At 31.8% G+C, this 23,874-nt stretch overlaps 1 protein-coding gene across 2 annotated transcripts in view; it reads left to right on the top strand.

Moving 5' to 3' along the window:
- LOC129221570 (guanylate cyclase 32E-like) overlaps positions 1-23,874 on the top strand; it is a 556,299-nt gene that overhangs the window by 235,937 nt on the left and 296,488 nt on the right. Inside the window, exon 4 of one of the 2 annotated variants that reach the window (XM_054856072.1) lies at positions 4,877-5,177. The exons of the other annotated variant lie outside the window; for it this stretch is intronic. Coding sequence (XP_054712047.1) covers positions 4,877-5,177 — 301 coding nt within the window. The remainder of the gene's footprint in view (positions 1-4,876; positions 5,178-23,874) is intronic. 2 annotated transcript variants of the gene reach the window in all.

Genomic DNA, 23,874 nt, shown 5'->3' with positions numbered 1-23,874 from the left:
TTTTCGTTCATTTTTGAACAGTTTAAAAAATTAACATTAGCGCTTACGAGGAAATTCAAGGAAAATATCCTGAACTTAAAGGCGAATTTGCTTCAAACAAACTTCATAGGAAAAACAAAAGCTTTTGATGAAGAACATATATAGAAAATGCTTTTTCGATTTGAACAATTTTCCGTTCAATTATGAACTGTTCTAATCCTTTAACATTAATGCCTACGATGAAAGTCATTATAGATTACGAACTTAAAGGCGGATTTACTTCAAACAAATTTTGTTGGAAAAAGCTCTTGAAGATCATCTCACTACTAAGACTCATGTACCCGAAAATTAGTCGGACTCTGACTACGCGACTTCGTCTTACTTCCTAGCTTTGGCAAAAAATTATGCACGGAGGAAAAATGGCTGGCTCCGACTCTTAGAAATTTAACTCCGATTCTTTTACCTCAAATTTTGTCCCACTTAGACTCCGCAAACTTCGGCAGAGTTGCGGACTTTAAGGGAAAATGAGCAATTCCAACTCCGAGTCTTTGAATTAAAAACCTTCTTCTCCCGAATCTGACTCTCTTACCCCAAAAAGAGATTGACTCCGACTCCGCAGTCATGGTTTTTACTGTGAACTGATTATTGTAAAAAAAAAAATTTGTTTTCATTTTCACTCTAAATAAGTTTTATGTATTCCGTTTTTGGCGGAGAAATTCGAACTCCTTTCTGTTTCTACATAAAGATATGAACAGATGATTTTTTTTTCCGACAAAGAAAATAATTTCTTTGAGTTCACATTTTATAGTTTTTATTTTTGAAAGTACATTAATTCATTTTTTTAAAAAAAATTCGGCAACAGGGGAAAAAACAAACTATTTTTTTTTCTTTCACATGATGTACAGTGGCTCCCAAAAATATTCGTACACTTTGAAATTTTTTACTAAAACCAAAATAACGTGAAACTGAATTCGAACATAAAATCCAATATTTTTTCACATCATTCTTATATCTTTCTAAACAAAACCCAGTAGTGTTTTCAAAATATTGATGGATCGTTTTTTGAAATGGGTCAAAAAACGAAGAGTCAGAGAAATAACACGCCCTAAAAGTCATCCTACACTGAAATATTTTCGAATAAAGTCATGATTAAAATTACCATATGTAGTTTTTTTTTCATTTTTTTTTGTATTGTATTGACCCTTAAAAGTCATTTGACTTTAATTTTTGTTTATTTATTCTTTGATATTTTGCTTATTACTTAATAATGGCTGATATTCGTAAAAAACAACAAACACTGCTTGAATTTTGATTTTTTTTTCCCTCACAGTATCGGTAAACTGGTTTGAAATGTCTCTAAATTAGTTAATTTAAACCATTCTATAGTAAAGTGCTTGATAAAATGCTTTTAACCATGGAATCGGATACAAACAAGGTCAACCGGCAAAGTTAACAAAGCGTGATCGGAGGTTCACAGTAAAAAAATGTATGAAAATAGGCATTTGAATGCTGTAAAAGTTTCTCACAGAATTTAATAAAAAATTTTACGTTTAATTATGATCTAAATTTATTCGCCAAGTTCTCAGATGAGCTGGATTAAATGCCGCAAAAATTTTCTTGTTCGTGCGAAAAACAGAAAGCTTACGATTTCCGTCACAAAATCAATGATAAATAAGCTCAAAATGTATTGGAATAACGTCTTACTTACAGATGAAAATTAATTTAACAATTTTTTTAAAAATTGTTGCACAATTGTAAATAGAAAAAAAATGAGGAACTTAATTTTAAGAAATTAGTTGGATCAGTTAACCAGGACGGTGAGGGTGTTTTTGTGTGAGGGTGTTGTATATCAGCATCAAAACTTGGTAGTTTGGAATTTTTTGATGAAATAATGAAACATGCTGTTCAATTAAATATTTTTAAAAACAATTTTAAACTATTAGTCCAAAATTTGGTTAAAGGAAGCAACTTTGTTTTTTATCAAAATAACGATAAGAAGTACACAGTTTTCAACGCTTGCGTCTGGTGCATCAAAAATTGTCCTTAAGCTTAGAAATAGCTCCTCGATCGCCAGATTTAAACTTAATGTAACATATTTAGAGAATTCTGGAGGCTAGATTACGAAAATACGGCTTTGAAACCAAAAGAGAGTTAGAAAGAGTAAGACTCGAAGCGTGGCTATTCACTTACTTAGAAAGTGCACAAAAAAAGAAAGAAAGAACAATGAAATCTAATCCCAGACGTTTAAAAGCTGTTGTTGATATTGCATGATATTCTACTAATAATAACTTAGTAAAAAATTAGATTATTCAATTATATCAAGACATTTTTTAAAGTGTACGAAGAGTTTTGTCAGATAAAATTGCTGGCATTTTTTGGTTTTTGATTTAAAAAAAAATAAGTTTAATATTTTATTTAAAACATTCATGAAGTTTTGTTAAAAATAGATCATAGATCTCATAATTAAATGCCTATTCCGAATTATTAATTTTAACCATTAGATAGTGACCTATTTCATTGAAAGTCGTAGGTGTACGAACACTTTTCGGAGCCGCTGTATTTATTTTATTGAGATTAACTATTTTAATTATTTTTCTTTTTGAAAGCGGTTAAAGATTTTTTTTAACGTAAAGACATGTATTAACTGCTTTGTTTAAAAGCAGTTCCTTTAAAAGTCCCTTTCGAGATAGAAGCTTCGTTTTTCGACCTAAAGTAAAGATAGATCTGGAGTAAAAAATGTCGTTTTTCCAATGCTGCCAGAAAGAAAACTGTGGGACAATTCCTTCACTTTTTATTGACAGATGTAATGAAGAAAGTAGTGCTTAAATTTTAGCTAAGCCTAAAAAAATTCGAGCTTTGAACGTAAATAACTCCCGCCGTAATTACGTAAGAGCATTGAAACAAATTGAGTAGAACGCAGGAAATTCTTTCCAACGATATAAAATATTAATATCTGCAAGTAGTTTTTAACTCCCATATTCGGGAATTTATGTGAACATTGGGCCAACATTTTAATAAAAAAAGAACTATTCATCGAATTTTTTTCGAACGGGCCTGCAAACCTTTTCAGGACTTAAAGGAACAAACTGTGAAAATCCCAGTGAAATTGGCCGGGTAGTTCTCGAGATTTGCGAATTGAAACACACAGATGCTTTTTGGAAGCTTCATTTTGTACTATGTAGAGATAAATTTAATGAGATTTTAAAAATATATGTTTTGCATAGATAAAAGCATTGGAAAAATGCTTTAAGAAGCAAACAAAGCTTGCGTTACGTTAATGTCTATGAAAATTACAATAATGATTTTATCAGTTACGAATACAGTTTCACTTTAGCAACTGAAACCCTAGCTCATTCTTCGTAATCAAGTATGCAAAAGCATTAAGCAAAAGATACGAAATAACAAAGACACTAAGAGAAAAAATGATTTATTGTTATCATCAATCACATTTGATGGGCTTCCAAAGAAAGAACTTTATTTTCGGAATGAGATAAAATATCTAGTTATCATCCGTGGAAACTGGAGAGCCTTTATTCCCTATCTATGCACTGGTAGAATTAATATCGACTTATTTAATTGCGTTTTGCTGCAAATATGCCATCAGAGAATATTATACTGCTTCATCAAATAGGGTCTTCTATACGTGATAAATGTCATGAATATTCAACTGTAACCCAACTCGTTACTGTAAAAAGTAATTACACTTCAAGCGTCAGAGCAGCTACTATACAATACAAGTGACACGATTCTATGTATTCCAGTGATCACAACGCGCACCAACTAGTAAATTAAATTCGATAAGTTTTAGTAAAGTCGTAACGTATCGTACTACGGATAGTTGAACAGTAATCGAATTTCAGTTTTGCTTCAAGTTTAACTGTGAACGGTAATTAAGTTAAAGGTCATAAAATTCACGAAGGATTTAATTAATATATTCGTTATCTGTATTATCACCGATATTTCAGAGATCTTACTGTACGAAAATATGTAAATAAAATGGAACATAGCAACTTATGTTTATATTCTACGAAATACAATGTTCAATAAAAGTATTGTCATAAAATATCAAATTTGCTAAAAGCTTTGTTAGTGGGGTTTCACCCTAAAAAATGCTTTCTAATTCAAATGACTGCGTGGGAAAACTACTCTTATTTGTAAATAAACAGCCCATCGCGTATGATTTCAAAGAGTTGGTGCATTTTTTTTAGTTATAATAAATTGTAAAAGTATTTTTAAAAATCTTAGCCATTAAAAATCTAATGAGGGAAGCATGAATAATGTATTGTTTGAGCTATATGATAGCAAAAAAAAATTAGCTGCAAGAACTGAAGGAGAGCTTTGTTAATATGAGTTTAAATTCACTCCTTATTGTTTGTTTTTTTTAAGATAAAAAATTTAAAAACCACTCAAAAGAAAAAAAGAAGGAATGAAAGTTAATGAAAAGAGAATGCCTGGAAATTAGTGAACCAATAAATAGTTTAGAGAATAAAAAAACATACATAAATATATTATTTAACCTTATTAAACAAATCATTTAACAATTGGAATTGAGAAAAAAATACAAATGAAAATCAATCTCAGAAAAGCTGTCAAAGATCGAAATAACCACCAAAAGAGAGAACTAAATCTACACTCTCAAGTCATTTTCCATCAAATCTTTTAAAATGTAAAGATAACGGTAGAGATACACTCCTTAGCTGCCCACAGTTATTTTTCTAGTATTGCCACAAAACTGGCTAAAACACTATATTTGCTTATTTTTATTCGATTACAATTTGTTTTATCGCGCTTTAAAAAGTAAGAGGGGAAATTTGTCACATTCTTAATATTTTATTTCCTTGATAGATAAATTACATGCATAAACTTCCATTATTTCATTTAAAACTTTCCTTTCCAGAAATGCTCAGACAGTAAAGTATCGAACAAGACCATTTTCACCACGTTCGCTCGAACTTTACCTCCCAGCTCCAAAGTGTCGAAATCCCTGATATCGCTCCTCAAGTACTTCAAATGGAATCGCTTGATGCTGCTCGTGGCTAATAATCCCTCGGATAAGCAGGTGGCAGAGAGCTTATTGACCCTGGCCGAGAGACACGAAATCAATATTGCGGATACCTACTATCTGCCCGGAGATTATCTCACAAAAGATAATACAACGTTGAAAGATATCGTGCTGAAGACCTACGAGAGGACAAGAGGTAAGATTTTTAATTAAGTTTTCAAAAAAAAAAAAAACACTTACAATCAAGGCATCGGGTTCGGGCTAATTTTGGGGCAAAAGGAGTCGGAGTCGAAGGTTTAAAATTCCAAGAGTCGGAGTCGCCCATCTTCCCTCAACTCTGCCAGTGCTTGCGGAGTCAGTCGGAATGATTGTGGGTTAGACGAGTCGAAGTCTGAGTCAACGTTTCTAAAATTCCCGGAGTCGGAGTCAGTCATTTTCCCTCCAAGACCAGTGCAACTCTACCAGTGCTTGAAAATTTGGAGTCCGAGTAGGATTCGAACTGATTTTGGGTTAAAGGAGTCGGAGCCCTTGTCGATTAATTTTTCTCCGACTCCGCAGCCCCTGCTTATAATTTACAGTACTTGAAATAGATATTTTTAAGACGAAAGCGTAACTGCTACAAATGTGAGAAGAAAGAGAAAATTATGTTTTTCATTAAACATTTCCATTATACGTCTCTCTAAATGTATTTTGAAAAATTAATTAGCTCTAAAGCACATTTTTATAATCAGAAATTGTAAATAATATGAAAAATTATAATATTTGTTACATTTCATTAAAAAGTTTTTCCAATGCGTGTAATTATTAAGAAAAACTGAGAGGTTTTTTATGGTTCAATTTCAGGTTTTTTAAGTTGTTAAAATGAAAAAATGCGCAGAAATCCAGTAAATAAACCTGTCTACAGCGGATAGAACAAACTTTTTTTGACCATTTTCTTTCTGGAGTTGCATAGAAAGAAGCTGTTATTGCTAATTTATCAAATAAAAAACTTTTGAAACCTTATATTTTAAAGCACATTACGAGTTGTTCACTCACTGGTCAATCTACGCTAAGCGGAGTTAAGGTTAGGGTGAAATGAAAACGAGGAAAGCATATTTTTGTCATGAGTTCACTGTTCACTCAATTTTTTAAGTTTACGTCATCGGAATATTTTCAGAATCTAAAACAATTGCGATAAAACTACTTTCTAACGGGAATAAGTACTTTGGAATAAGATCTTTGGAATAAGTATTTGATCTTATTTAACATACAAATATTTGTTTGTCGAAAACATAACAAAATGCTAATGCAATTTTAAAACACAAAACTTAAAAAGAATTCACCGAGTACAGTTGTGAGGAAAACTGAAAATAAACACTCTGATTGCTCAAGCACATCAAGATTATTTCTTCTTAACAGATAAAATGGAGTATTTTTTATGTTTTGCATTAATCTTTGCTAATAATAAAGCTGATAGTCTGTGTCTCTGGATGTCTGTTACGCGCATAGCGCCTAGACAGTTCGACCGATTTTCATGAAATTTGGCACAAAATTAGTATCATTGAAATGAGCACCTTGAAGCGATTTTTCAAAAACTCAATTTCGTTCTTTTTCTATTCCGATTTTAAGAACATTTTTTCGAGCAAATTATCAAAACGTGGGCAAGAAAATTATCATAACGTGGACTAACAAATTACCATAACGTGGGGAAGCAAACTACCATAACATGATGGGCGAGCAAATGAACATAGCAAATTGGCGAGAAATTCATCATCCATTATTTGTAAATATATAGGCGAACCAAATGACTTTTAAATTTTTCTACTACGGGCAAAGCCGTGTGGGTACCGCTGGTAAGAAATAGGAACTGAAGCGTGTTTTCACGATTACTGAATGTTTTCTAGAATTACGCTGTTTTTGTAATTTCAATTCTAATTACTGTTTTACTGTTAGCTCACCCACTGTTTACACTATTCAACATAACCGCAATCTCATCTTTGAAATAGATTTATAAAATATTTTTTCAACACCCTTAAGTCTTCACGTTAGTAAATTCAAAAGTTATTTCCATGGAATCACTCAGTGAAAATCGTCCATCTGTTAAAGCAAAAACTGCGCGTCGCTCAGAAGTTATACGAAAACTGGCATTGAAAAAAATATTAATACAATGAAAAAAGCAAGTTTTTGGCGATTAAAACCGACGGATAATTTTTAAATTATCCCAAAACTTATGCATTAAAAGTATAAGTTCTTCATTTACATCTCATCACTGATTTTATAAAAATATTATGTATAAAACTCCCGCTTAAAGAACATTTTATGTAACAAAAATGCGAGTGTTATTAGAAGGCATGTAAAGAAAAATCCTTTAATTGAAGTTAAAATTTCACGTCATATATTCTTATTCCTTTCAGTAAATTCATTATAACAAAAAATTATATTTATATTTTTAATTTCTTCTTCCGTGTTTCCTAACAAGGCTTCTCCTGAAACAATCTAACGATTGCTTGTTTGCTTGTTCCTTTCCATGTTTATGTAGTTTCTCATTAACTTTGAACCTGCGGTTATTGTATTGAACTAAGCCAGACTTCAATCAAATAAAAATTCTTAGCACTTATGTCCTGTTCTAATGATTTCCCTTTTGGAAAAATTTATTTTGCCGATTTTTTTTTCGATATTTTTATACAAGAAAATTCGCAAATCATGAGATTGTACCTAAAATTTAACTAAATGTAAAGTTATGTTAAATACGATGCTTTGATCACGCTTATTATCAATAAGATGCTTTACATTAAACAGTAAGTTTGAGAAAAAACATGAAAATATCTATCTTCTCTTTTGCGCTGAAAGAAGAATTAATTGGAAACGTACCTTAAGGCAGAAAAATTTTGTTTCTTACCTTACAGCAAGAGTCACACGTAATTGAGCCTATCTTGAAGTTTAAACAATGACAAGGACTTTTGAGAAAAGGAAAAAACTGATTTAGCTTGTTAAGTAATGTGTTGTGATAGTTACTTTTTACTTTAGCAACACACTTTTAATTCACAACTCGAAAAGGAAAAATACATTAAGTTAACAACTGGAACTTTTACTTTTATTCTTCGCATTTGCAACGAGGAAGCACACAAAGTCATGTGTATTGCATGATACGTGCGTGTATATGTGTGTACACGCGCAACTTTATGACTTTGAGTGCATGACATCCTGAGCAAGGACGTCTGCATGCACAGCACAGCCTCTCGAATTTAATTTCCTAGTCATAGAACATTTCTCATTAATACACCTACCACGTGTCACTCACAGATCAGATTAAAACTTTTCACATCGCTAAATGACTTTCAAAAATTTAATTCGTGGTTATTATTATTATTATTATTATTATTAGTATTAGTATTATTATTATTATTATTATTTATCGGTAATGAACACTTTTATCGGAGTGAATTTCATTCTTGGCGATTGGGTTGTTAAAACTTTAGATTGTGAAATATCATCTTTTATTTCAAGTTTTAACCATAAAAATTCAAGTAATGGTTGAAAATTCAAAAAGCTTTAACATGTTTTGAGACTTTTCTAAAAATGTTTTTTCCATTCACTCAAAGGAAATGGTTTCAAGGGATGATTTCCCTCATAATTAGTATTTTCGGAAAAATGCTAAAGCACGTCAACTTTAGTTCACACTGTAATTATTCTTAAGGATTTTTATCCTTAAAAGAAAAAGGATATCATTACTTGATTTTTTGTAATCCAAATTTGAAATATTCCACCATTTAATGCATCGATAACCCAAGATTTGTGGTGAATTTTCCCTCGTAAAAAGTTTTTAGTGCCGAATATATTTTTAAAAAATCCGCGGGTTCTATATTTTTAAATTCAAAGTTTTATTTCGATCGGTGATTGACACCAGGTAACGGCTACCTATTAGGCACTTAAACTTATTTGCTTTAAGTAATTAAGTTTAACCGTTTACCCGCCAATGTTCCAAAAATGGAACATCATATTTAAGTGAAAATTTTCCCAAGAAATAACGTTAAAATAAACAAGTTTTTTTTAACACAGTTTAGTCTTATTTCAAAGTATTTTTTGATTTCCTGCTTGATTGTTTATATGTTTTCAATTATTTATTGCGATTTTTCAAAGATGAGTGTTTTTTTAGCTTTTTGCAACTTTTTCTTATAAAATTAACCAAAAATTGGTTTTTTCAGAAAATGTGATGATATTTATTATAGTTGTGAAAAATACTTCAATGTATGATTTTAAAATGCTTGTAGAAATGTACAATGATATTTCCGAAAGGTGTACCCCTTCAAAATAGCATGTTCCAATTTTGGAACATTGGCGCTTTTAGGGAGTCAAATTTCCAAGAAGTAAATCGTTCGATTTCCAAGGGGAAATTTCATTTTTCGTAATATATGTTTCTTTTTTTTTCTCATTTTGAATGTACTCTGATGTAGATGTTGGCAAAACCAAGTAAGTTTATATTTTGAAAGGATATGACGTTTCGTTTCGTTAGCAAAGAAAATAATAACAGTCTTCTGTTTGACGGACTATATGGCTCCGAATCCACACCTGCTCGGACAGCTGCATTGTCACGTAATAATAAAAAATAATATTAGTGAGAGTTTTATTCTTCATATTTTAAATGCAGTTCAATAATTCGCTAGCTTTGTTTTCGGGCGAAACGAAATTCTGTTTGACGTATACCAACTGTTCATAAATGTTAAAAAATGTCTACAAGATTTCTTACTGTAGAACAAGCTGTGGCTTATTTAGAGACATTGTCAGATTCGGATTTGTCAGATGTAGATATATGCCAATTACCCCCTGATGAACTAGGCAATAACACTGAGGAAGAATAGATGTTGACAGAGATGAAATCCTACAATTTTTTGGTTTGTTGCTATTGAGTGGGTACCATTCTGTTCCTTCAGAAGATATGTATTGGAGCAGTGCAGAAGATACATCTGTGCCAATTGTACTAACAGTTATGCCTCAAAATTGTTTTCGAAAAATAAAAAACAACTTTCATTTGATGGACAACCATGAATTAAAACAAAATGACAAACTAAGAAAAGTTTTCCTTATTTACGAAGAATTGTGTAAAAACCCTCAACAATTTGGTGTATTTCATGAAAAATTAAGCATAGATGAATCTATGGTTCCCTACTACGGTCGGCATTCATGTAAAATGTTTATTAGATGAAAACCAATAAGATTCGGCTTCAAAATTTGGATGCTGTGCTCTTCAAGTGGATACCCATATTCCATGGAGATTTATTCAGGCAAAAAAGAAGGATCCCCTGATGTGCAATTAGGATCCAGAGTTGTAAATGATCTATTATCAGTTTTGACTGACACGTCTAAGCATGAAGTATACTTTGATAACTTTTTTACATCATATGACTTAATTTCTCAGCTATCAAAAAAAAAAAAAGTGTACGAGCAACAGGAACAATTCGTGAAAACCGAACTGGCCATTGTCCACGGAAATCCAAAAAAGCCCTTTCTAAAGAAGATCGCGGAAATTTTGACTATCGATCTGATGGATCAGTGTACATGTGCAGCTGGAAAGATAATGCAGTGGTTATAGTAGCATCTAATTGTTATACACATGAGCCACTTGCATCTGTAAAATGTTACTCAAATGCGCAGAAATGCAAGATAGAAGTGGCACAACCTCATCTTATCAAGAGATACAATGAAGAAATGGGGGGTCTGGACGTCTTGGATAAACTTTTAGGGAGCTACAGACCTCATTTGAGGAGTAAAAAATGGTGGTGGAATCTTTTTAGTAATGCGCTGAATATTTCAGTTGTAGCTAGTTGGTTACTTCATTATGATTTACACGAAGTCAAGATGAAGCATTTAGAGTTCCGAAGAGAAATAACTCACCTCCTTAGAAAAAAAGTACGAGTGGAAAGTCCTCCAGGGCCTCGTTGTCATTTACATAAACAATCAAGAATGTCTGACGGACATTATATTGTATCTGCATCCCAAGGACGTTGCGCGGTGTGCAAAAAATACGACTAAGAAATGTTTCCATTGCGACAAACGACTTCACCAGCAACGCTTCCTTTCATATGATGGGCATTAGATATTTCAGTATTGGATTTTCTGAATTCTGATATGTACACAAATGCAATTTAAAATATTATTTTTTCCCCAATAAAGTATGCTAAGATAAAAACCGCATTCAAAACCTCTTAGTTTAAAAAAATTCTCTGAAAAAAAAACTTCATGCAAAACGCCAATGTTCCAAAAATGGAACACACTGAAAATCATAGTAAAAATTTTTTTTCTGGAAATTTTATTTTATTTCTGTATTTACTAGACATAAATAGACATAATTTCAAAAAATTACTCAAATTTGATCATCCGTCAATAGTTCGGCGGTTAAACGGTTAATAGCGTAACCTTAAAAAAACAGGGCAATTATAAGTTACACATATCAGAAAAAGTTATGTTTGAGAAAATCAAAATTAGGATGATAACCAAAATATGAAACAAACTTTAACAAACCATAGAACTAACCGGGGGGGGGGGATCACCGTAAAATGAGTGTTGGCAGCAAACGTGTTGCCGCGAGAAAGGACCTAAGGAGAAAAATAGAGTACAAAAATGTAAACGGAAAACTTGAAAGCTCATAGATTTAAATAACGACCAGCAGGTGCCCCACAAGCTAAACCTCGGCGACAACGAAGCAGATTAAAAACACGTTTAGCTTCAAAAAAAGTGCTCTTAACTAAGGAAGTAAATAACTTGTTTCTTAATGTACGTCGTCAGCGATGTATGAAACCTTGATTGCTGTACTAACTTGTAGTTCCTAATTTGATCACTTTTCATAGGGGTTTTTTTTCCGTAAAACAGCTTATTTTCCCTTTATTTTTCATATTTACCATTCTCCCAATAGGCACCATTTCGAAATTTAGCTTACCCTTTTACATAGTGCCGTGAAAGTTGCTTGTGTTAGCATCTATCTCCTGTTGAAGTTTTCCCATCTTTTTTGAATCCCCGTTTCTGTTTCTGCTAGAACTCTTCTACCATAAACACTTTTTTTTAAATAATTTGTTATACTCTGACAGAAAATTGTTAAAGATGGGATATATTTCAAAAAACACTATTGCAGAACGTAAATTTTAAATGAAAATATGAGTTTTATATCCTTAAATAGCAAAACTCTTTCCAAAACCTTTATTCATCCGATTTTCCTGCACGGTTATCTTAAACTCTTAGTCATATTTTTTCCTTTGTCAAAACCATATCGAAATTCCTTGAAAAATTTAGACGCATTACGCCCATGTTGTTACTTTTATGTGACTGACACATAGATTATGGTCAAAAACATATTTTACATACGATCAAGCTAATGTGGAAGAGTTTTAGTAAAAGAAAATGCTATCATACAAGCTCTCCTGGAATAATATTGTTATCAACAATTGTGATGGGTTTTATCTGGAACTACTTTTTTTTCTGATGTAATAGCTTTTGAGAAACGATTTCGCTGTATAATAGATACATTACGAAAATAATAGAAATGTGGGTGCTTTAGTTTGAAATATCTTACGTATTTCATATATGTCTTTTGTCTTGAAGATATTTCCAAATTTTATCTGATATTTTCTAGTTATTAATATTTTTTCAGTTATCCCAATCACAACTAGTTTATTTATAATTACATTTTCTGTTCTGTTTTTTTTTTTTTTTTTCATTTGACTTTTGTCTGTACTAAATACTTGCTGTCATTAAACTAAAACTATATAAACAGGGAAATAAGTACTACACAAAATTTTACTAGCCTCAGAAGTAAAATTACTTTTAAATATTGTGAAAAAGAGTTAGAAGCGAAGAAATTTTAGTGGACCTTTTTGAATTAAACGTGTTTTAAGTTCAGATTAGCGGTATTTTATCGTTAAAAACATTTTTCTAAATCTAACTCTATAGCAGCACTTACCAAAGTTATTAGTACTATGTCTTGCTCCAAAACGGAGCAGAGGAAAACCAAAAATTTATAGTACTATTTGTACTGGTTATCTCTAAATTTTTGGTTTTAAAATTTGCATTTTCAGTTTTTTTTTTCGTGAGGCAAAGTGAAAAATAAAATATTTTTCTAATGAAATATTTTATATTAAATTACTAAAAATATTTTAATTAAATAAATGAGTAAACCAAAATATAAATAAATGGATGAAAAGAAAATGAAACAAACAATGAAGTAAATTATATACAATGAGAGAAAAAATAAAGAAGTGAGTAAAATAGTGAATGAACGATAAAATAAGGGTATTGTTAAGTAAAAGAATGGAAATGAACTAATAAATAAATGAATAAATAAATAAATACGAAGTTGAGTTGATAAAATGTTGAGTATGTAAAAGAAATGAACTATTTCACTTTCCCCTGATGCACTTGACTAACTGATCAAAGCATTTAAAATACAAATGATCTATTAAACAAATAATAACTGCACGGAATATAAGTAATCCCAACTAATATTAAAAATGCTAATAACAAGATCTTTATCAAGTTGCAAATAACGTTTTATTAACAATAAAATATTACAATATCAGGTTTTTTTTTCTGAAAACACTTATATTGTCATAGTCTTTGATTTTCAGATAGGTTACTTTTTATTGACATGTGTTACTAAATAGTTAAAATATTTATCAGTTGCATAACAGCAACGCTTTGGCAGAATGGGCATTGAAATCACTTTGATTTCCTTTTTATGTACGTGATACTATTTTGAAAATTTAAAATTAAATTTCATTTGTTTTCTCTTATTTCTAAAACTTTCCTTTACAACAAACCCATGTCTTTTCCTCCTGCTTTACATATTCTTATCTTTGACTGAAGTATAATCATTGGACTATTTCAATAATGTTGATATTTAAATGACCCGTGTATTTTCAAAACGAAAAGGAAAGTTTCTATTTGCAGAATAAAGTATTGGGCTTTAAGATGCAAAATTATTTTACGAGCATTCAAAAATGACAAAATAAGATTACGAATACGCATAAATGTGACTTCCTACCAATATTCTTGTGGAGTCACTAAACTACATTTTTTGCCCTGCTTATCTGAAACTTTTTCATTCATAAATCTGGACTACGGCCACAAAAGTTTTCTCCTGCTTTCTTTTTCAAGTCGTTTTTAAAACGCACCGTAATAAAAAAGAAATGTTTCGCTTTTCAAAGAGAAATGCTTTTAAGGAAAGTTTAAGTTCTTCTCCTAAATAATCATTATTTTCTTTTTCCTAAGATAAGAAAAAAAAATGTTTTTCTGTTTCTCCTGAAATTTAACCTTCTCCCCCTTTTCTTTAAAATGAAGTTATTCTATTGTATCATGTGTAGTTCTGTTTTGTGATTTATTACGGGTTAACTATGAGGTACAAATCTTTGATATGTTCAAAACAAGTTAATAATGCATTTATCATTATTATATTTGTTTGTTGCTGCCAAAGTTTCCGCCTAAACTGCGAAATTTCTGAATTGCTCTATTGTCTCATTTTTCTCGGTTCTCATTTAGGTTGTTTCCAAAACCTAGTATTACTTCCAAATAATTTCTACTTCTTTTCCTAACGGTTTAAAAACAGTAATATATTACGGCGCAAATGATTCAAAACATGTTTCTAAAACATGATTTCCATGTTTTTCACTTTATTTTAAGCAGAAGAGGATCAAGGAAGGATCATGAGTAGGGTCTGAAAAATCTCAGGCGGCGGGTTGTTCAGGAGACTAAATAAAAATACTTCAGGAAGGCGATTCTCGAAAAAGTGTCAACGTGCGTAACGTTTTTTTCTTTTTCCCAGCTGACCAAAGCATTCAAAAAATAATGCTGTTGGGAAATAATACATGCTTTAATATACTATCAAAGCGTAACAGTTAATCCCATATTTAATTAACAGGTACTTAAATAAAATAAAAAAAACTTAGCTTTACGCATGGGACATTTTTTTGAGAATCGCCCTTTAGCGACTAAATCTTTTAGAATAAGAATCTGTCAAACTCAATAGTACGCCAAGTTTTCCCATAAACTCGGAAATATTGTCTGGTGCCTAAAATTTTTTCCTTGCTTCTGATGATCCTCGTCCCAAATATTGCCCTTACGAAACAATACCCAGCTTTAATGCTAGTGTTTTAATAAGCTACCTCCTCCCCCATAAAACAGAGCCTAAATCCACTCTTGAATTTGAACATGGATTACTTGATGGAGAAGACAACAATAGAAGAACATGATTCTTCACTCTCTCGGGAACTTAGAACCATGATTTTAAAGTAAACAGTGGCGCACACAGGAATTTTGCAAGGGGAGGGTCCAAGATCGAAAGCCTCATTCTCATATCATAACCCCAATACGCCGTCAAACATATTGACTCGATTTTTTTATTCTCGAGAACGAAATACAGTAAAAAAATAAACTTTTGAACAAATAATTAGCATTATTGAATGAAATATACTTAAATAAATTACCAGAAGGCAAAATAATGTACGCATTAACTTTTCTCATTATTAAAAAAAATGGATTCAAGAACTCAAATTCATCGTTGCAGAAGCACCATATGATTATAGAAATTCATAGAATCTCATTTGATGTAATCTGTAATTACAAAACTAAAAACATGTTTCTTTAGTGTATTCAATTTATAATCACCATTCTGCTTGTTATAGGCAATTCGTTATAGGAAAAGTGCAAAATATTTTTTAAAATATTTTATCATGAGGATTTTTTTTTCACTTATTAGAACTGAGACTTTGAGTATGACATTTGGGAGGGGTCCGGACCCCCTGGACCCCTCCCTTGTGTGCGCCACTGAAAGTAAACTATCTTTCCCTTGAGTATAGGATGAATGATTGTTATTCTAGCCAATAAGAATACTCTGTGGCGTTCATTTTTGATCTAAGCAGCTCTATAAGTGTAGTAACCGTTTGAGACTAACCTTTAATGAAATCTATTCAACTAAATATTTGTGCTAAATTAATTGAAATGCTTTTTACTTCATTTTAATTGGTCCCCTTCGAATATTTTGCTACAAATGTTGTAAATTAATATTTCAAATTGTTTCTTTAGAACCCAAATGTTAATTTAAATATCAAATATTAACTGTAACCAATTATGAAGTGCAAGGATGCATTTATTTACAGCAAAGATTAAGTTGAATTTTTAAAGAGGAATAATGGAGAAGGTTTCTTAATTATATATGTGACCACTTTTCCCTAAATGTTTGCAACTGGGTTCCGCATCAAGTTTTTCCAAGCAAATAATGCTCTTTAAAAAAAGTGTATATTTAATTAATTTTATTTCAATTAAATATGTTTTAGTAGTTACTTCAATTCACGCGTGTTTACAGTGTTGCATTAAACATGTATGGGACAAACTATACTCGTGAGTTTTTCACGTTTTTAATATTTAAAAACTTCACTAACTTATATGCTCTCCTTTTAAGTTGTTAGATTTCGGTGGCTATATTTTGAAAGGACTTCAATGGATAAAAAGATTTTAAAAGTTTTTCTCGCTTAAAACTTAGAAAGAAAAATTTTATTATAAGACCTTTTAACCTTTTTAAACACTTTAAGGGTAAAAAAGAAAGACTAAGGAAAATTTACTGTTTTTACCCAAATTTTGCTCCACTTAACTGTGAAACATTTCTTATAGTCTATGGGCCGAGTGCAAATATCGTTCAAGTTCGTTTACCAATCTTAGGGACTACGTGAACTTTCTTAAAATCTATTATAAATGATGAACTCAATAGAAAAATTCAATGTTCACAAACTGGAATTGTCTCATTCAGTTTTAATTAGTAATTGAAATAGGAACTATGTTCCGTGGACTGTTAGCACTTACACAAAACAAATTGTCTCTAGATGGCGCTATTAAACACAATATTTATAATATAAAAATTTAATAAACAGTTTTCCAACCGAAATTTTACTGTTTTGCTCAATTTTTCGTTGCAAAATATATTAGTACGTTTTAAATTACTTACTTTCGCTTAGTAATTTTGTAACTAAAAGGAAATCAATCCGCAGCTGTGAATGATCTTCATCTCAAGATTTCGTTAATTACACTAGAGCCAGCGCACATAGACATTGTTAAGTACAAGAAATTAGAAGGCACTTTACTTCACAAAAAAGATGTTAATGAATCACCGAATAGCAATAACTGACCTACAAAATCTTAAGAACATAAACAACTCTAACAGATGCCATCGATGTTTAAAAAATATTATAAAATTAAACATTAGCAGACGATAAATTGAAAACTAAAAAGTAGATTTCATATCACGATGTTTTATCTCTTCTTTTTTAATAATATTGCTTTTTGATTACAGACGATGTTTTGAGCTCATGTTTAGCCTACTTTCTCGTCAAAGTAATATAAAATAAAAAAGGACATAAAAGGTGGTTTACTGTGCTAAGTTTAATGTAGCGTAAAAATATTGCTTAGTACAAAAAATAAGTCAAAACAATAGATAAAATAATTTGCAACTCCAACGAACTATAGGGGGCACTGAAGTCACTGTCTAATGGCGGACTTAAAAACTAAAACAAACGCACATGGTACACTGTTATAACCAGAGGTTCCAGACGAGTGAATATATTCCCCCTAAGGTGAAAGCATGAGGCCCAAGGGTGCAATACTAGCCAGGAAGTAGAGCAGGGGTGCGAAAACAGCAGACAATCGTAGACAGGGGTGCCAAAACAGCAAGCAATCGCAAAATGACTTGCTAGCGCATGCGCTTCCGGCATATATTCACCATTCAACCACTTCAATATGGCGGACGAATGATAGGTTGCATCTAAGCGTGGCTTCTATGTCTTTCACATTGAATGAAGTACACTATTGGATTAAATCTCAACTTTTCTAGGATAATTCTTTAAAATAACAAGTAAGTACAGCTTTTGATCACTTCGTAGCTTTTAGGGCTTTCAAACATAGTTAAAAGTACGTTTAATGCTTTTTAGTTACCGTTAGTCCGTTACGATATCGTAGTACCGTTAGTTGTTGATTTTCAGTTGACCGTTACTGTCGTGAAATTTCCATCATTAAAAACGCTACTAAATATATCTATCATTATTTTCTTGAGTACTCGATAAGCAACATTTAATCACCAAAATAATAACCGCAATTTATCACTAATCAACAAGTGAGAACCTAAATAAAATGATTCTTGTGCTTCGTAGATTACTACACAACAGCGAGTGCAAAAAATAAAAAGGAAATCTCTCTCCGTCTAGCTTTTTTTTTCTTTTTCGTTCAAGTGTTTGAATCATTTCCTGTTAGCGTATAATGTTTCGTTAGCGTTAGGAATTTCTTATTTCTTTAGGTTTTTCAACTGTCGAAAAATTTCATATGCATTTTATTTTATTGTTACTCTTGATTGAAATTTTTAACGTTAGAGAAAGGATTTTGTTTTTCCGTGACTTTAATATCCCAGAATATTTTTGGCTCTTCATGTAAATAATTCCATAAGTACATCTACACTTTACTTTCGGTGCGGTTATTTCTCACAAATAATCATTAACTTAACTATGATTATTGAAATAATTACTCGTCTTTAACTTTAAATATATTTGTGACAATTCTTGGATACCAAATAAAGTCTGTAGATATTTATTGTTTTATTCATTTTTAATATTACTTTGCAAAAAAAAAAAAAAAAAAAACTTATCAGTACGCAGAGTTTTTTCACAAGTTTTTTTACCGCCCCGAGAGCTATTATAATTATTATTATTTATTTTTTAGAAAAGGATAAAAATTTCACAGGTCCGCAATGTTTTTCATTTGCTTTTACCGACCCGTGGGTCAAAAGAGGTTGAGAAACACTGATGTAGAGAACGATCAGATGAATTAAAGCAATGAGCACTCCTTAACTATGTTGAAAACTCTGAAATATGATCAAATGCTGTAATTACAAGTTTTAATCATTTCCAGTACTGAATTCATGCAATGTGAAAAGTGTGCAAAACGTAGACTATCATGAATCAAAACAAAACTATTAAAAAAAAACACAATTATATTCAAAAAAAGCACACAATACGGGGGAGGGGGGGAGGAGGATCTACAGTAAGGGGTGCCATTTCTCTCTCCGTAGATTCATTCTTTTCACCCCGGCTGCCTACTTTTTGAAAGGTGCCTGTTTTTCACCCTAGTTAGAGGTGCAATTTCGGCTCCGTATTGGGTGCCGCTGGTGAACAAGCGTTTCACCCCTGAAAGGTGCCGAATGCAACCTGTAGTTTTAACAGTGTAACGAAGAAAATGCTAAAAGTTTTGTGATTTTTGTTCGTACGAATGATTTTTTCGCTTTATTCTTTTTAAATTAAATTTCAAAGTCTTGTGGATATTCTGGCCCATGTAGAAAGAAATGAGAATTCAAGAAGCATTACTAAACGTCAAAGATTAATGCAAACTACGTAGTTCGTAGTTCTAAGCAGCTATTTCCACGATGTTGAATTCGATATTTATCAATTCTTGATAAAACTAAATAATAATTGTTGCCTGACAAGAATAACAATTAATGCTAGAAAATTCAATATGACATTACAAATTATTATCGAAAGAAGATGATACTTTTTTGCCTTGCTTGGCTAGCGCTTATTGTTTTCCATTTGTAGCTGAGTTATTTCTCTCGAATTCCCGAATCGGTTAATTTAAAAATTTTCTGTTTCGATTTTTCTAATTTCTGAGTTACGATTTAATTGTGTCATTTTATGCAAATCATCAACAAAATTCTCACGGATATATGGTGGTAGTTTTCATTTCAGTTGATTGACCATTATTTCTTTTCACTTATCGAATTCTGCAATCTTACTACCATTTTATTCCACTCATGATAAAAATTAAAAATGGTTTAACTAAAAACGCGAAATCTCGCCAAGGCTACTTACTCGCACTATACTAAAACTATAACCCTAAACAAATTTGGCGAAACCTTTCAGCTGAGAATAAAAGGAATAAAGTAAATTCTTTCTCGGTTATTCATTTTGTTCTACGATAATATATTCAAGAAAATATTTTGCATACTGTCCATTCCAAATAAATGCTGCTGTAAAATATGGTAAGTTTAATTAATTTAAGATTTAAAAAACACCCATATTCTTACAAATTCATACAAAACAATAAAATTTTTTACCTTGTATTACTTTATCCAAGTTTGTTAATCCAGAATTTTCGCTTTCACCAATTATTAAGGAAGTAATGAAAACTAACATTATTTTGAGAAGCTCGAGAATACTACTAAGGGACGAAGTAATTTCTGTAGTTGAAAGCAAACTAAGACACATCGATGGCGTTAATAAATACTCAGAACAAACTGCCTGTGTTTACGTCAACAGACACACGTGGAACGCAACGTGGCAATGTTTTAGTTTCATTTGCAGTTTTGTAAATCACCGCAAGGTAGCGTATTCGAGCGCTGGAGTTCCGAATTAAATAAATATCAAATTCAAAAGTAGAGGTTTGAGATGGGTAAAATATCTGTCTGTTGGTTGACCTATGTGCTCCCCCCTCCCAAAAAAAAATAACAAATCGTTCGATTCAAACAAACTTTTTTACTTCCTTTTACAAAAAAGGAAGTATTGTATTCGCAAAAAAAATTTCACTCAAAAATGACCTCAATTTCCATTTTACTCAGCCCCGAATGAATGTTGAGTTTTTTTTTCGACTCGACTTCACGTGGATAAGTGCCTAAGAACGTATAGACACGCGAAATATCCATTTTGATGATTCCCGAGTTAATTACAACGAGTTTTCTCGTGACGTCCGTATGTACGTATGTATGATCGTATGTGCGGATGTGCGTATGTATGTCGCATAACTCAAGAACGGCTTGTCCTAGAAAGTTGAACTTTGGTACGTAGACTCCTAGTGGGGTCTATTTGTGCACCTCCCCTTTTGGTTGCATTCGGGTGTTTCTGAAGGGGTTTTTTGCTACTTTTTGGGAGGAAATCATTGTTAGTTTCGATGTAAACTCAAGTGGCGTTATAATTTGGTGGACATTTGGCAATATATCGCCAGTCTTTTGATCGCCAAGTTTCGTCGCCTTGGCGATAAATTTGGCGATTTTTTTTTAAAAATCTGGGTTTTTTCGCCACTGTTGTTGATATTTAGAGAGTAAACTATTGAATCACATTAAAATTGTCAGTAATGGGAAAATTACACTAAATTGGAGTAAAAGGAAGTCGTGTGATGCACACATCAGCTCGGGTTTTTTTTTATTTTTAAGATCTTCTCGATGACACCTCATTCCGGTATTTCATTTTTGATTTGAATAATTTTTCGTTCAACTTTGAACAACTCAAAGCACTATATTAGCGCTTGCGGGAAAAATTTAAGGCAAATGTAAAATGCGAACTTAAAGACGAATTTGTTAAAAAAAAACTTCGTTGGAAAAAGCTCTTGGTGAGAATATTTTTACAAAAGATTTTTCTTTAATTAGCTATTTAAGGGTATTTTTTTTGACAATTAAATTTTTTTTTTTAACATTAACGACAACGCGAAAAAAAATTTTATGTCACCAAAAATTGACAAAATGGAGTAGATTCTGAATACATTCTCAATTTTTGGTGACAATAAATAAAAATGAAAGTTATTAATAAATGTAGAAATATCATATCTCATAGACTTAACATTGACGAAAGTCAGAGATTAATATGACTGAATCAAAATGAAATGACTTTAAAGCGCACATGTTTTTACCAGGGCTGCGGAGCTGGAGTGAAAAAGTACCAATTCTGAACTGTGACTCTTACCCTATCCTCTCGTTTGTGCATTAACTATCAAGCAAATATTCATTACTGATGCTTGAATAATTTAATCCAGTTGTGAATAATCTTTTTTTTTTACCTGCGGGCCACCACTCACATTAATAGGAATCTCGTGGACCAGAACAAATATCTATTTGTTTATATGATTTAAGTTTTTCTAGATAGCATGGGAAAACAAGGGAAATGAAAGACAATTACAAACCAAAATTGCTGTCTTAATTACTACATGCTTAATGCATTGCATCTGTGTTTCAGAAATCAATTTATGACTACTTGACTTCAAAATTCATAACACCGAAAGAAGATGATTAGCAGTTCTGAAAGGTTTTAGAAGATATTTTTCGTTTTTTAACACTGAATACAACGACGGGGCACATGGGTCATCATTTGATCCGCGGGCTGTAGGTTGAACACCACTGATTTAATCGATGCTCCCCAGTTCATCAGAACATAGGATGAACTATAAATGCGGGCAGTATTGAAATACAATTTAGCTCTGTTTCCATTGCATCAGATAATGTTCAAAAACTAGTCTCTTGTACATGCCCGAAAACTCGGTGTTCTTCGAAGAGATGCAGTACATGCAAGACGTAAAATTGTTCATACACATAATTTTCCTCTAGTGACTGTAGCTGTATAAACTCAAAAGGAGGAAAATAACTCTCTACGCAAAAACAGGATAGATGAATTTAGTGATTCTGACGATGATACTTCAGAATGAAGAGTTTGCTTCTTGAAAAAAAACTATTTTTTGATGTACATACATAATGTTCTTAACGTACATGCATAATATTTTTTAATGTACATGTATAATATTTTTTATGTATTTAAAATTTGTTTGCCTCTTGCTTGTCAGTTTCACGCCTTTTCATGTATCTGTAATGGTCTGTAAAAAAAATTATGAGACACCATTTTTTTGTGAACATTGGGTTTTTTTCATCTGTAGACACTAAGGATTCAGAAAAATATCCCTTTTTGTAGTCCCCGAAGTTGGCAAACGAAACCATGTTCTTAAGCATCTTTTCTGCCTTCGTCCCACGGCCTATTAGGAATGTATGCCCATTCATTTCCTCAGTAGCTCAAAAATGTTTACATAAATCCGGAATTCTTTGCAAATAACTAAAAGCGGCATTTCATCACGAAACGCAATATTGCACCTCGAAATCAAAATAACGGCATTAAACTTTCTCCGTGACTTTGCCTACTAATGCAACGCTGAAATTGATAATGGGGAGCAAGTTTATGACTTCTTTTAAAATAGCACTGCGGCAGACGTCTAGAAAATTCTTTCCCAACATAATTTTCTCCTCTCCATATCATAAACTTGTATTACAAATTATGTTCGCCATTAACATCGGCGCGAGTCATGCAAATCGTTTCGTGTTGCCACTTCTTACCAAAACTTCCCAGGAAAATTGTGAAGCAATTGTTCCATTGTTAGATTGGAATTCATTGTTTCCACATTTTTACCACAATTTGTGGCTTTGAATTTACAGCCAATTAGGTAACATCGCGTCTTCTTTCGTGAAATTATAGGCGGGAAAAGGACTTACTCGGAAGAAATACTTGATTTACAAGATTTGTTTTGAATTAATTTCAGTAATATGAGCTGCTGTCAATTGTATCATGGAGCAATTTAGTTTCTTTTTTAGACCCTGATTAACGAACGGGTCTACTGGACCTGGTCTCAAGGACCTTCGTGATTTAGCTTCCCCCTCTCCTCCCCCTTCCCATTTCTTTTCCAGGTTTCATCACATGTGATTGAATTAGCGTCTTTTAAGCTTTAACAGTTTTATTATAATAAAAACCTAATGTTTCTAGCTTTTTTCTTCAATTTATTTTTATTTGTGGCTTTAATTGAACAAACGGTTCTGTAGTCGAATAGCAAGTACTGGCGAGTACTTGCTATTAATAGCAAGTACTTGCTATTAAACTTGCTAAGAATAGCAAGTTGGATATTTTTTATTTGTTAATGCATTTATAAAGCAGTAATACCTGTTTTGTATAATTATCGACTAATAATTTTAAAAGTATTAGGAAATTATGGCTCCAATAAAGAAGAAAACTCCATTCCTTAAATATTTTCAACAGCCAGAATGTGTATGGATTTCTTTTCGTTATCCGATATTAATCCAAACGGTAATTGAAAAG

The sequence above is a fragment of the Uloborus diversus genome, chromosome 4 (genome assembly GCF_026930045.1).
Source record: "Uloborus diversus isolate 005 chromosome 4, Udiv.v.3.1, whole genome shotgun sequence".
Lineage (NCBI taxonomy): Eukaryota > Metazoa > Arthropoda > Arachnida > Araneae > Uloboridae > Uloborus > Uloborus diversus.
Note: the sequence above shows the minus strand (reverse complement) of the source record. Positions and strands in the feature narration are given on the sequence as shown.